Source organism: Culex pipiens, chromosome 3 (assembly GCF_016801865.2).
Source record: "Culex pipiens pallens isolate TS chromosome 3, TS_CPP_V2, whole genome shotgun sequence".
NCBI classification, from domain to species: domain Eukaryota; kingdom Metazoa; phylum Arthropoda; class Insecta; order Diptera; family Culicidae; genus Culex; species Culex pipiens.
In genome coordinates, this window is record NC_068939.1 from 148493907 (window position 1) to 148509077 (window position 15171).

A 15171-nucleotide genomic window follows, 5' to 3' on the forward strand; every position below is an offset into this window, starting at 1 on the left:
AAAATGCGGTTCACATTTTTACACATTTTTTATGTAATATTACTCAAAAAAGAGGTAATATTCAATCTACCAAATTTTCAACATTCCGAAATTCAACCCTTTTTTTCTGTGTAGCGGATTTTCACTCAAAACCAGCAGAAAAATCTTCTGGTTTATTTTCACTCGAGCTACTGCCACCGGAAAAAACCAGACGTCAGCGAAACAAAACGCTGGTCCAGTGCCAGAAACCGCTGGACCAGCGAAAAATCCCACTGGACCAGCGCAGGATCCCCCGGAACAAGTATTTTTAATCAGCCAACTAATTGATTGATTGATTGGTAATTATTATTCTCCCTTAGGCATTTTTTTTTTTAATTTGCAAAAATGGCATTTTGGGCGCCCTGGGGCCTTCTTAGGGCGCTATATCATTTTCATGAAGGCGCAGCACAAATCGGCAACTTGGCAAATTTGCAAAATGCAAAGTTTCTCTTGAGCCCTGCTGAGAGCGCCAAATTGTTTAAGGAGGGCGACATTTTTGTTAAAGAACATGTTAGTCGACGACTAACCTCGACTAACCTACAGCTCAGCCCTGATTATTAGGATGTAACAAAAATGACTTTTTGGCGGGCATTCAGGGGATTGTTCCGGGGGGCATACTGAGCCTAAATCCCAAATATGAGCTTGATTGGACGTAACAGGAGCTGGCGCTTTGCATTCGAATTTTTAAATGAGATTTAGCCCGTGAAAAAACATTTTTTCAAAAATTGCCACTTTTTGAGGCATTTTGGCAACTGAAGCCTGGAAGGTTCTCTACTCTGGAGTGTTGCTCAAGGAGCCAGCATTATATGTGTTGGTGAGAACTGCAAATCGCTGACATGTTTACAAATGGGCAAAATTGACATTTTCTGCTGCAGATTTTGATATATATTATTCCTTTGGGTGCACATATTTCCTTGGTAAAAACTAACCTTTTGATGGATTTCCACAATTTCACTTCTTTCCTTTGTCAAAAAACATAGTCAACATTTTCACTAAGTCCATATTGTAAACAATGCTTTTTTTAAATAATAATACGCTATTTTAAATAATGGTGTGATTTTTTTTAATTGAACTTTTAAAATTTAATAAAAAAAAAATAGAAGCGAGAAGATTTGCTTAAATATCATAGGTCTTGGCGGTCTCTGTATCACGATTTCGAATTATCCCCTTTAAAAGTGGAAATTTTTGTATTGTTAAATTGTATTCGAAATCCTGAAACGTAGACAGCTTAATATGGATAAACGGCTTGAACGGTTGGAAAATTTATTCTTTGAAATTGAGATCAGATTAACAATGCATTGTCGTCATTGGATCAGTCCGTTGAATCTCGCGGTGTGTGTAAAGATTCTAGACTTCTAGTCTCATAGACTAGTCAATGTGAATATGAAGTTTCAGAACGAGAATTTTCTGTCGTTAATCTCAAACATGGTTGCCAGCCAGCTTGACCAGTCTCATACTCTAGAGTCACTCGGGATGAAAGGCCAGTTTGTGTTCAGTGGGTGGCATTCTTTCTAGTGCTATAATTGTAGCTTGTGCAGGCAAGCGATGTGGGAACGGATTTAGTGATGACAAATCGTTGGTATTTTGCCGTAATTTATAAGGTTATACTTAAAGACATCCACACGTTCAGCGGTACCGTGGAATATTAATCGAAGGATACTGTCATGTTGGTCAACACTATTAGACTTTGATGTAAAATCATTAAAGGCTGTGGAGTTGGACCTTTCTGAGTCGTCAAAAAAGTTAACCGATTTTGCAGCCCTGAAATCAATATCAAATTTTCATATAAAAATAATATTGAAACTATCGTTCGTTTAAATGCTAACTATTATTTGTTTGAGTTCGAGTTTGTGAATAATAGATTTTTAATATTTTTTCTAATTCCACACTAGCTTTTAATTCGTGATCTTGAGAATAATTTCAACAAAGACTTTAACATTTTGTCGGAAAAAAATGCAATATTGTTGTAACTGTAGAGAGCTAGCAAATGTATTGTTTTGTCCATTACAGAACTCAAGCGTCGCTAGTTTAGCGACGGGATAGCTAGAAGGAGATCGAACCGATAAAGAAATAATTTGTCGTACACTAACACTCTAAGCCTAGAGATCATATTAGCACAAAAATTAACCGAGGGAATCCCTTTTAACGAAACATCACTTACCCTGGAACAGTCAGTCGAGTTCGGAGCACGGAGCGAGCGGGATCACACGTGGATTGTACAGTGCCAGTGGGATAGTTAAGGAAAATTTCCACACAATGTGGATCGCAGTGCTGGGCATTTGGGTGGTCGTGTTTGGAATTTTCCAGTATCTGAAATTAGTGCAGAAGAATGCATTTGCTAAACATTTACCGTTGCTGAATGCAAGTTATCCCATCGTTGGAAATGGACTCATGTTTATCGGAAAACCAGAACACGAAAAGTTTCAGAACTTTCGGAAATTGACTAGCATCGATTACCCGCTGTCAAGGTTCTACCTGGGTCCGCGAGTCATGGTCGGAACGACCGAACCAGAAATAGCTCAACAAATTCTCACCGACCCGGTCTGGATGGATAAACCGTTTATCTACGAGTTTTTCGAGCTTCCTTACGGATTACTAACGGCCAAATGTGAATCGCCAAGCCCAAGTGTTCGAAAGCCGTCCTAAAACTAAATTGTTACCATTTTTCGGCCACAGATGACATCTGGAAGAACCATCGGAAGGCGCTGAGTCCGGCGTTCAACATGAAGATTCTGCAAAGTTTTATCCCAACATTCAAGCACTTTTCGCAAAAACTGGTGGACCGATTGGCCGTCCATCCCGCGGGGACGACAATTGACATCGATACCGATGTGACCACATGCTCGCTGGAGATTGTGCTGCAGACCACGTTCGGATACGATGCTTCAAAGCTTACCGAATGCAAGGAAATTGGCTCGAGTATTGAACGGTAAGATTGAGTAGTTGAGGATCATGCCTCGGTTGTCTGCTTGGAGAGCCGAAAAAATAAAATGGTAAAATTTCGTTACAGATATTTTCACTTCATTTCGAGGCGTGTAATGAACGTGCATCACTACAGCGACTTTATCTATAGCTGGACTGAGGATTACAAGCAATCACAGTCTCTGCGTGTGTATCTGGAAAATTGGGCCAAATTCGTAAGCCTAAACAGCTTTGGCATAAGAGCAATTCTCTACGAAATCGGTCTTTTTTTAATTTTAGTTTTTGTATTTTTTAATCCGGCTGAAACTTTTATGGTGCTTTCGGTATGCCCAAAGAAGCCATTTTGCACCATTAGTTTGTCCATATAATTTCCTTACAAATTTGGCAGCTGCCCATACAAAAATGATGAATGAAAATTCAAAAATCTGTATCTTTTGAAGGATTTTTTTGATCGATTTGATGTCTTCGGTAAAGTTGTAGGTATGGATAAGGACCAGTGCTGAAAATGTCAGGGGTCATGACTCGAAAATCGGCGACGCTGACACGAATTTTTGAGTTCCATTCACTGAACCGCAAAACCGTGACATAAACAATCCCGGCGCAGTCGTGAGTGCCCTAGCTCGTTGAGCAGCTGCAATGCGAGGCAGTAGTCGACCAACGCTCATTCGACGTTGCACGCACACACATAAAGAAACAAGTATTTAAACAAAAAGTTTGTGTTTATGCGTGGAAATGTAATTTTGAATAAAAGTTAAGGTTGTTTTAAGTGTTTTGCACAGTCTAGAACCATTCAATTGTTTAAAAATAGTCAAAACTGTGTTTAAAGAGGATTTTACGAGTCAGTCATATGACACGAATTGAGTGAGTGTAGCTCATTTTTTCACGTCTCTCATTCTCCAGCAGCCGACCGGCACAAGTCAGGCGGCGGTGGTTGAATAGACACAGTAGGCTTGCAGTCACATGCTAGCAGTGAACAGACATTTTGGTTTGCTTCATGTGTACGCTGGGTTGGAAACTTTTTGCAGGCCTGATAAGGACTACAATGAAAAAAAAAATATATATGCACGGTAAAAAAAAGGTGATTTTTAATTTATTTTTTTGTCACTAAAACTTGATTTGCAAAAAAACACTATATTTATTATTATGTTTTAGGGGACAACAAATGCCAACTTTTCAGAAATTTCCAGATTGTGCAAAAAATCTTTGACCGAGTCATAAATTTTTTAATCAATACTATTTTTAAATCGAATGCCCCCTTATGAAAAAATATTTTTGAAAAGCTGAGAAAATTCTCTATATTTTGCTTTTTTGAACTTTGTTGATATGACCCTAATTTCTGAGATATTGCCATGCAAAGGTTTGAAAACAGTAAAATTCTTGACTTTTTTTTGATAAGGTCCTATAAACAAATGTAAACATTGAGTGTATCCCTTTCACACCTTATGTCAAAGTCCATCGGAGTAAGCGGGATACACTCAATGTTTACATTTGTTTATAGGACCTTATCAAAAAAAACTCAAGAATTGATGTTTTCTAAGTCTCACCCAAACAACACACCATTTTCTAACGTCGTTATCGCAGCAACTGATGGTCCGATTTACAATGTTAAAATATGAAAAATTCGTGAAGTTTTCCGATCTTTTCGAAAACAATATTTTCAAAATTTTCAGATCAAGAAAAACATTTCAAAAGGGCGTTATTTTGAATGTTTGGCCCTTTTAAAATGTTAGACACTAGGGTCGTATCAACAAACTTAAAAAAAAATGTAGAGAATTTTCTCAGCTTTTCAAAAATATTCTTTTCAAAAGTGGGCAAACATGTGCATTAATTTAAAAAATGAAAAACTGCGACTATTTTCAAAAAAGTTACCTAAAAATGACTTTAAATTGAAAACGGTGCAATTTATCAGAATTTCACTACAGAACTTTTTGATTGCAAATTTGATTTTACATCGGAAAATGAAGTAGACAAATTTTTGCAACCAATATTTCGATTTATTGCAAAAAAATGTATTGATAAAAAAAATCATAACTTGGTCAAAGATTTTTTGCCCATTCTGGAAATTTCTGAAAAGTTGGCGTTTGATGTCCCCTAAAACACATCAAAAAATAAAAAAAAACAGTGTTTTTTTGCAAATCAAGTTTTAGTGACAAAAAGTTAAATTAAAAATCACCAATTTTTTTACCGTGTATCATATTTTTTCAGTGTAGTCCTTATTCATACCTACAACTTTGCCGAAGACACCAAATCGATCAAAAAATTCCTTCAAAAGATACAGATTTTTGAATTTTCATACATCATTTTTGTATGGACAGCTGCCAAATTTGTATGGAAAATTATATGGACAAACTAATGATGCAAAATGGCTTCTTTGGGCATACCGAAGGCACCAAAAAAGTTTCAGCCTGATTAAAAAATACAAAAAATAAAATCGAATGACCGAAATCTGAGAGAATTGTTCATAAGCATTGTTGATTATTTTTAAATGTTTTTTTTTTAATCAGTTGCTGAACGAAGTGGCTCATCGTTACGCCGAGCGATCGACGAAACCAATAGAAAACGACGATGTTAGAAAGCCGAAAATTTTCGTCGATGAGTTGTACACCAACAAGATGATCAAATTCTCTGACGAGGAGCTGGTACATCAAGCGTTCACGATGGTCGGCGCCGGAACGGACACGTCCTCTAATTCGGTGGCCTTTACGCTGCTTTCGTTGGGGATGTACCCCGAAGTGCAGCAAAAGGTTTACGAGGAGGTGATGCGGGTCTATCCGACGGACGAGTCGGAGTTTACGCCGGAATCGCTGAAGCAGCTCGAGTACATGGAGATGGTCATCAAGGAAACGCTGCGGCTGTTCCCCGTTGGACCGTTGATTCTGCGTCAGAGTGTGGCCGATTCCACGATTGCGGGACTGTTTATACCGAAGGGGAACATATTTGGAATTGATATCTTTAACATGCATCGCCGAAAGGACATTTACGGCGAGGACGCGGACAATTTTAATCCGGAACGGTTTTCGCCTGAACGAAGCAAGGACCGGAATCCTTTCTCGTTTTTGGCCTTTTCTGGCGGTGCGAGGGGATGCATTGGAATTCGATACGCGATGATGAGTATGAAAATAATGGTGGCCTACATGGTGAAAAACTTTGTCATCAAATCAAAACTCAAGAACGAAGATTTGCGGTTCAAGTTCGACATCATACTGCGGGTGCAGAACGGATATTTGGTACAATTGGAAAAGCGGCCCAAAACGCATTGAACAGGAAAGTAAAGGTGCTTTCAACAGAAACAAGGATGTGATAACAAGAAAATTTGCAACCTATACGAGTGAATTAGATTGTATTTTGTGCTTTTGAAGAATAATTATGTTATTACGATTATTAATAAAATTGACCGCTGCATAACCCACAATTTTAATTCACCACAAAATCGCTCTTTTCTTTTGATAAATATTGGATTATTTATTCAATAATGTTAAACGGGAAGTCGTGGAAAGGCAGCTTCGACTCGTGTTTTGGAAGCACCTTTAAGGAAAATACTGTAAATTAATCTAGTAATCCAATCATAAATCAATTCATTTGCCCACGGCAAACTCACACCGAGACGGTAGGAGCTATTGTCAAAAAGGTAAATATTATGATCGGGTTACTAGACGAATAGCAAAAAAAAAAGTTATTTTAGTTGTAGACGAAGAATAGGACCGTCCCACAAAAGATAGCGAACTAGGCGCGAGCGAAAAATGTGACCGCTCTGGCTGAGTATAGAATGCATTTTTTAAGATCAATAAAATCCATTTTTGAACATAAAAATAAAAACAAAACATTATAAGTCACAAACAAGCTAAATATGACTTTAAATGCAGGAAAATGCATTTAAAATTGTGTCCAGTTGATAAGACCTCTTATTCCTTTAAAATTTTGAAGTTTGTTGAAAACATTTTGCACAAATTGCTGACAGTCTTACGACAATTACGAAACTCCATTTTGACCCTTTAAAAAATTAAAGTTAAAAAAAATAAGAAGCTGCTTTTTTCTGGTGTCATCTAGTATCCTTGGATTTTCAATAAATGTGAATCGAAGATTTTTTTTAACTTTAATTTTTTAAAGGGTTAAAATGGATGAAAATAAACATTTTGTTTGCATGTTTCTATTGTGAAATTGTCTCAGGAACACGAATATGATAAAATTATCACCAGAAAATGGGATCTAAGGGGTCCTCCGAGCAAAAATTTACAACCATAAAATTCACTAAAAGGGGTCTATTCTATGTGTTAAACCACAGAGTAACCCAGAGTGAACAGTCAGAGGAGCGAAAAAATATGGCGGCGGTGTGGAAGTTGTGGATTTCCGTCGCGATTTATCTTGCCGATTTTGAAGTGTTTTTGTAGTGCTACGGTCCGGGAAAGTGCATCAATACAATAATTAAGTGGCAGGCTATCCGATTTTTGTGAAAATTACGCGTGTTTCTGTTTTAAAAGAGGTTTTTGGTCCGTTTTAGTTTTTGTTGTCGTGTATCTAAGGAAGAAAAAATCAGCCAAACGTCATTTCTGTCAGAGAGTTCGCTCTCAGAGAACGTCACAGGAAGGAGAGTGTGTGTGTTCGGTGTGGTTTTGGTTTGCCGATGACGCGCCTCGACGCTGCTGGACAGTTCCCGGTTGGAGGGGAAGTCGGAGTGGCCGTCGCTTACTCTCCAAGGGCAAGGGTTCAGGCTCCTGAGTCGGAAGCAGGTGGAGGGATGGTGCATGGTGGGAGAAGAGCGGTGACAGCACAAGCTGGTTGCTTGTGTGTGTATTTGTGTGAAGTGCAGATGGATTCTGCTGCTGCTTCATGTTTCGCGAGTGTTTCTGACAGACGTCATTTGAACTTTGAAGTGTAGTTTTTGAAAAGGGCCAAATCTACACATGCAGACTTTAGATATGACCTGCAGACTTTTTACAAACATTGGGTGAGCTCGTTTATGGCGAGCTTGGGTTTGTGCGTGGTGGGTAGGGGAAGGAGGATGGGTGTTGTGAGCGTTAAAACTTGTGCAGTGGATTTGTTCGTGCCCCAGAGGATATATATATTGTGAATATTGTGAAACTGATTGAGGCAACATGTGAGAAGAGCGGCTGTCAGTAGGTCGGATGTTGAATACACGGAGCAGTAAGGCCGACGCAAACGGATTTGTGCGGTGCTGCAGTCGTCGGGCGGTGTGGTCGAGTTGCACCTGATTCCGATGCTGCGGCGGCGGAGCAGTCTCCAGTCTTCAAGACCCCAGTGAGCTCGTTCCTTGATGACATCTCAAGCATGTGTGTGTGTGTGTGTGTTGAAGAATAAAGAATGAATCAAGAGTATGAGAGGAAAAACCATTTGCGAGTGAGAATTTATTTTTTCGTCAGTCGATTTTCTCCTTTGCTGGACATTCTACCCAATTTAGGGTACTTTGTTATTTATTATTTTTGCAGTACAGGCTGTTTTCATTATATTGATGCCTTTCAAAAATAATTTCAAGTCTAATTTAAAAATCTTTCTCACTATAATGTTGAAGTCTAAAAATGTAAATTAGTATATGTGTGTATGAGAGTGTGAATGAGTTTTTCTGTTCTTTTTTCAGCCCAATAAATATTTAAAACCGCGTAAAATCTCCAGAATCGGTCGATAAATCCAAATCATATCTCATTGAAAATAATCGTTATAGGGTCATTCTTCAATAATTATTTATACGCGTTTTTGATCATTTTGCTGTCGTTTCGTTAGTTTGTCAACTGTACCTGTAGAAAAACTCATTTCTATAGAATCGTTTATCGAGAGACGCGCTGACATTTAGGATAGAACATTAGCGCACGTTTTTGAATTTTTTGATTCGATTGTGAGTAGCAGTTCCTCACGGTTACTCTGCAACGTGTTTGTCGGAGCCTTTTATTTGATATTTTATTTTTCATAAGTCCTTCTTTTATCATCGTTGATTGGAAGGCACGCCGCCGGTTTAGTTCGTTTAAGTTATTGTTTTAATTTCATTGCATACGTTTACGTGGCGTCCTGTTTTCTTTTCGTTTATATTCATTGATCGCAATAATTTATTCCAACTGGCAGTTTAAGTATAAACTCATCAAACTATTGATTTTGAGTTGCGTTCGTGAAGATGAACGGTGCGCGTCGCGATCATCACGCAGAATTTTCGTTGCTGTTTCCGTCTTTGTTGTCCCCCCGATTGCGTTTGTTTTTCTATCCGGGCGGATTCGCGGAGTTTGACAGTTGCGTTCGTGAAGTTGAACGGTGCACGTCGCGGTCATCACGCAAGATTTTCGTAGCCGTTTCCGTCTTTGTTGTCCCCCCGATTGTGTGTGTTTTTCGATCCGGGCGGTTTCGCGTTTTCGAATATTATTTGGTTTTATTTTCCACAGCCGGCTGTCTAAGATTGAATCATTTATTCTAAATCAACACCAAATAACCGGGAATAGTCTCATCCGCATCATCCGACTGTTTGCCTTGAGAATTCATAATCCATCACACCATTAAACAAAATTTATTGATTGGGTCGCATCATCATCCTCTATGATGAATCCTGGCCATTACCTTTACCCACTAACAAAATCCCAAGTAGAAGTAGTTTTTCCGGCACACGTGGGGGTGTGGATATCGTATAGAACCCACCCTTGGTAGCAACCTGTGCTAACTAACATTCCCGTCCCAATCCCCCGAGATCTACAAACTGACATGGCGGGCGCCGTTGGTGGCCAACGACTGTTACCTATTTGCTCCAGATCTAGTTTTGATGATCTTGATGTTTTATCTTTTCAGCGCATTCATACATGCTGTTGATAAGGGAAACACCATCGTTGAATCGTATGACCAGTTGTATGACCAGTTGTATTGATAGGATATTACGGTCCTGTTCAGCAACGGAGAAGGACAACCATGGGTGGTCTCTCATGCTCATGCTCATGCTCAGAGTAACCCAGAGTGAACAGTCAGAAGAAATGTAATTTTTTTTTTGGCTCCATAAGGTTTGCTGGAAGCAGGCGTGCGATGTACCTGCGATGTGTAACCAAGTTGAACCAAAAATCAAAGGGCAGTGGGAACTCTGTCTTACTCTGTGGTTAAACTGCCTTACCCAAAGCGTTCTCAGTCTCAGATGGTAGTCCTAGATGTCCTCCACAAGCTCCAGGTCGAATCGAGTTGATATCTGGATGGAACATTTTTTTATTTGAATTTGAAAATTGTGCTATTTTTTCACTAAAATGCCAATAACTCCGTTTAGATTTAACCAATTGGGATGCTTCACCCTGCATTTTGTTGCATTTTTTAAGTCCTTTCAAATGCATTTTAAATTTTGAAATTTATTTGAATATTGCCTAAGTGAACCATAAAACTTTGTGTCCCGATTTGCCCCACTTCCCGTTGACCTAGAGTGCTCATATTTTGGCCAGATGCTAGTTTTATATGTATAAACAACCCCTGCATACCGTTCTTGTGGAATACATTAAAAATATCCGTTTCGTTTATGCTTTTTAGTTTATTTTGAAAGATTAACTTTGATATTTTTAAATATGCAGCAATTTTGCAAACATCGATGTCCCAAAAATAATCCAACTCTTCCTATTTGGGCTAATGTACACAGGTGTTAGTAGACCAATTTCTCTGATGATGATAGGTGTTATTTTAGATAACACGTTTTCCTGTTGGTTGTTCAATCGGCAGCCATCGGTATTTATCTGTTGGAGAGCGTTGAGCCCAACACCACCGGCACAATTAGACCCTGAGAAAGAATGACATTTAGTCACGCGTCGCAACGCAACGGTTGTGTTCTTACCTGGGAAGATTGCAAATTTCGCACGTTGGCAGTTCCCGACTGTTGATAAACGTACAATGAGAGCAGGTCCAGTTCTGTTCCGCCTCCCCGGCGGAAACGAATTCCACGTCGTTGCTCATGCTGGAACTGAAAAGTTGGTTAAAATTTAGACAATTGCAAACTAAAGTTAATGTATTCTGTTACTCGTCATTGTGGGAGTATGCAGAGATCAGCTGTTCCAGGGTTCGCCACACCTCCTGGTTCTTCCACTCGTTGGCGATGGTTTTGTCCTTGGTGCGAACCGCCTCCAGCAGTGGGCCCATCTGCGCCTTCATCGGCAGCATGTCCATTCGGTACAAGAACAGCAGCAAGTGGAAGTCGGACATGGCCTGCAAGGAATCGAAGCGTCAATGATCAAGTTTTCGTCTCAACCCTGCTAATAAACCCACGTCCAAAAAGTCCATTGACCGCGACCGGGCCAGGTAGTCGCTCAGCGCGGAAAAGTCCTGGATGTGGCCATCGATGAGTCGGTTCTCGACCGGGAAGTACTGGCTGACGTCTTTTCGCTCGTGGAATGTGTACAGTGGCACGACCGGCGTGGACGCGGGCACGTCCACCAGCAGATACTCGACCGGCAGGGGTCGCCCCAAGCGCTGCACCTCGTTCCCGTAGACGTCCTTTTCCTGGAGAAGATCAGATAACAAATGATTTTTTAATTATTGAGCAGTTTAAGATTTTTTTAATTTTTCAATTCAAATTTGAAGTTTTTTTCTTAAATTTTTAAGAAGTGCCCACCAACAATATCACGAAATTACGAACATTATTTTGAAAAAAAAAAAAACAAACAAACAGTCAAAGAATTTAACAACATTTCAGTCTTTACCCGCATCTGTGCACATCATGTAAAATGCCGGCACCTGCTCGCGAAACCGAAACTTTCGTGAGAGCATCAGCCGCGCGAGAATTCGCGACTTGTGCTCGCGCGGAGGTTCACTGAGTTCGCGGGAGCATGCGCAAACAAACGCTGGAGATCTGCACTCCTCTGCTTACTCTCTCGAAGCGAGGCGCGCGCGAGGGGGGATTGTTTATGTTTGAAATTTGCTCACGACAACACACACTCACGTTCATCGCGTGATTTGCTTGTAATACTCCGATGATGATTGTGATGGTGGTGGAGTCGGAACGCGCGCGCTCTCCAAGTCCAATGTCAATGTTCTGCTGCTGAGTGACCGCCGACGAGACTGTCGACGGCTCTTCAAGGTGATCTTTGCGTGAACCAAAAGCACCCTCGCCAGCACACACTGGCGGCTTGTACAGGTGTTTTTTACATGTTAGAAGAGGGGTTCATTTGCACGTTGCGTGATGGTTAACCATAATGTGTTGATGGCACACAAAGGTGCTTCCCCGGTTAAAGCGTCAATCATTTGAAGTTTTTGAGACAAAAAAGGGATAGATGCTGATTCATGTTTGTTGGACACATTGGCTACCGTCATCAGGGGTGACATAGGGTCTGGGGGGTGAGATTGGGTCATACAAAAATGTTGAAATTTATATGACCCAATAAAAATGGCTAAACTAATTTTAATAATCCGCATTGTAAATGTATTCGCATTGTATTTAAATAAAAAGGTCAAATAAAAACTTTTTTTTTCAGGTTTTTCATTAAAGGGTTCGTCGAAATGATCTTATGAAGCTAATTTACCGTATTAAGGTATATCTTTGAGTACTATGCATCTCCATGAAAATTAGTTCCAATTATAAAATAGTTTTAGCGATATGAATTTTTACATTACATATATTTCCAAAGTGAGGAATTCTCCGGAAATGGAAAAATTTATTTATATTTTTTGATTTGGTTCAAACTTTGTGGGATCCTTCACCGATACAAGGCTCCATACAATTTTGGCAGCTGTCCATTCAAAAGTGGTACGTCAATATTGGAAAACCTGTAACTTTTGAAGGAATTTTCTTATCGATTTGGTGTCTTCGGCAAAGTTGTAGGTATTAATAAAAATTTACGATTTTTAAATCAACTGTTTTCAAACAAGAATTCAATTTCCCAAAATCTATATTTTTTTATTGTTTTTTAGCTTTGATATTTTTTGGGGACAAAAACCGCAACTTTTGAGCCATAGAGAAGTATGGACAAGTGCAGACATTTTTAAATAATTTCTAAGAGACATTATAGATTGGGCCAACATTTAATATTACGCTTATTTGAAATGTTAGTCTTGATTCCAAAATTTAAAAAAAAAATTCAAAAAAATAATCATCACACAAATCTTGTATATTTCAACATTGAACATTGGACCATTTGTTGCTGAGATATTGGCATGCGAAAATTAAGAAATGTTTGAATGAGACTTAAAAAACTTAAATTTTCTTGTTTCTTTTTCCTTTATCCGCTGAATTTCAGCAACAGATTTCCACTCTTCAATGTCTCTTAGGCAAGTTAATTTGAAATTTGCCTGAGCCTGAAACTGAACACTTTTTTTAAATCGAAAAAACGGGATCTTTTCAGTTAAAAGTAAACTAGGGTATTTAAACCATTAGTGGACCCCCTAGTAGAGCCGAAGCACATTTTTCACAAATTTTCAATATTTTAAGCACTTTTTCATAACCCTTTGTAAAAAACAAAGAAAACTGAAGTCTTTTGAACAATTTTGACTATTTGTTTCATCAGTTTATTTGTTTTTGAGCAGAAAAAGAGCCATTTGAAAAAAAAGTTTTTTTTTCCTGTTATGGACCCCCTTTTTCTATAGTGGACCCGGGTCCATAATCCGATTGTGGACCCGGGTCCACTATAGGCAAACTGTTATTTTTAAACCAAATTTAACCGATATTTGATGTTTTGATGCATGGTGTAGGTCTAATGATAGATATAATGAATAAAAGATGGATTCTGCTCACTTTTTTCATAAACAAATATGTTTTGTTAACAAATTTGACGTCAAACAACAAAAATACCAAACAGATATTTAAACACATTTATTTCCGAAAAAAGATCAGAGAAAACGTTTCAAAAACCACTATAAACATAAAATTATAAAAAAAAGTAATTTTGATGCACATTTTTTCATATTAATTACATAAATGGTTGACCGAAACTAAACAATAGATTTGTTTACAGTTGCTGATAAAACCACGCATGTTTATTTAAAAAAAATGTTTTGTTCTTGATTTATTATTATAAAATATAATTTCAAACTGCAATTATGATGCTTCAGTTAAGTATAATTGACTATAGTTTTGATTAATTACATGGTGTCGATTTCTGGAAAAGTCAGGGAAAACCTGGAATTGTCAGGGAATTTTATTTGACCTGGAAAAGTCAGGGAAAGTCAGGGAATTTTAAGCTGGGTCAGGGAATTTCGATGATCATAAACATATTACTACAAAATTTCATTTCTTTTTGAAAATTTGCCCTTGATGATGTGGCAAATGGGCAGTATTCATGATTGCTGAGAGTCGCAGGACTCTCGCCCTTTGCTATTAGTAAGTATCCAGCAAAGCAAAGGGTATAGCATGCATTTGTTACTGTCAACTCACATTCGGCTGTGTTCTCGTCGCTGTCATGTTGTAAACTGGAGCCGAGGGAGGTCCTGTTGTGAATTCTAGTTGGAGGTGATCCGAAGATCATTGAAGAAGGTAGAATTCGCCATCACCCAAGACACGAAGGCACGAAGGATAGACCATATCTTGGGGGGTGAAAGGATGATAGGATTTAGTGATAATACCACAATTTAATATTGGTCTTTCTCTCTTATTTCAGACAAAATGTCTGGTCCGAATCAAAGCTGTTGCAGAAATCTTCCACTATACAAAATGGGGTCTTCCTTCTATCATTTCCTGTATTTTGAAAAAGGTGATGCGCCGAATGTGGACATATAGTTTATCACACTTACTCCATATGGTGTGAACGTGAAATGCTGTATGTTTGCAATTGGTGCATTGGCTATTTTCAAAACAAGCTAGATTTTTCCTATTATTTTAAGATAAAATTTAGTAAAATCTACCTATCTATTTTTTGTTATTGCTATAACTTGTCCCTTACTTCACAAACTTTAAGTACTCTATTCTTCAATCTTGGAATCGCAATACATTATTGTAGAAATGTAACTACTGAAAAAATTGGTAAGAAATTTGGGCATAACTGTTATTAATATGATTAAAGGTACGTTCAATATGTTTTATTATATATGTTAACTATTCAAGTTGTTTGTCTTGTCCCATATGTCACAACTTCAGTTGTTTTCTCAAAAACTTCTCGTTACAAGTTAGTAGTTCTGTCTAGTTGCAAAATAAGGTTTCTTTATTCTTTCTTTCTGTGTTAGTATGTTATTCAATGTTCGATTTTATTTTACATTGTACTTATCCCATTTTTTCTCTTTTTCTCTTTCATGTACCTTGCGAGCATACGATGACCGAAAAAGTCATTGTATAAGCCAACACACGTGTAT

General features: G+C 38.4%; 2 protein-coding genes across 2 annotated transcripts in view; one reads left to right on the plus strand and one right to left on the minus strand.

Annotated features, from left to right (window-relative positions):
* The first annotated feature begins 2175 nt into the window (after window positions 1–2175).
* LOC120432204 (cytochrome P450 4C1-like) lies at window positions 2176–6358 on the plus strand. Its single transcript, XM_039597362.2, has 4 exons — window positions 2176–2626; window positions 2695–2947; window positions 3029–3155; window positions 5445–6358. The coding sequence occupies exons 1-4, from the start codon at window positions 2275–2277 to the stop codon at window positions 6198–6200; spliced, it is 1488 nt and encodes a 495-aa protein (XP_039453296.1). The 5' UTR covers window positions 2176–2274; the 3' UTR covers window positions 6201–6358.
* Window positions 6359–10093: 3735 nt separating this feature from the next.
* LOC120432201 (nuclear protein localization protein 4 homolog) overlaps window positions 10094–15171 on the minus strand; it is a 56022-nt gene continuing 50944 nt past the window's right edge. The window contains exons 6-9 of the mRNA XM_039597358.2: window positions 11161–11394; window positions 10916–11100; window positions 10733–10858; window positions 10094–10678 (exon numbers count right to left, since the gene is read on the minus strand). Coding sequence (XP_039453292.1) covers window positions 10672–10678; window positions 10733–10858; window positions 10916–11100; window positions 11161–11394 — 552 coding nt within the window. The 3' untranslated portion in view covers window positions 10094–10671. The remainder of the gene's footprint in view (window positions 10679–10732; window positions 10859–10915; window positions 11101–11160; window positions 11395–15171) is intronic.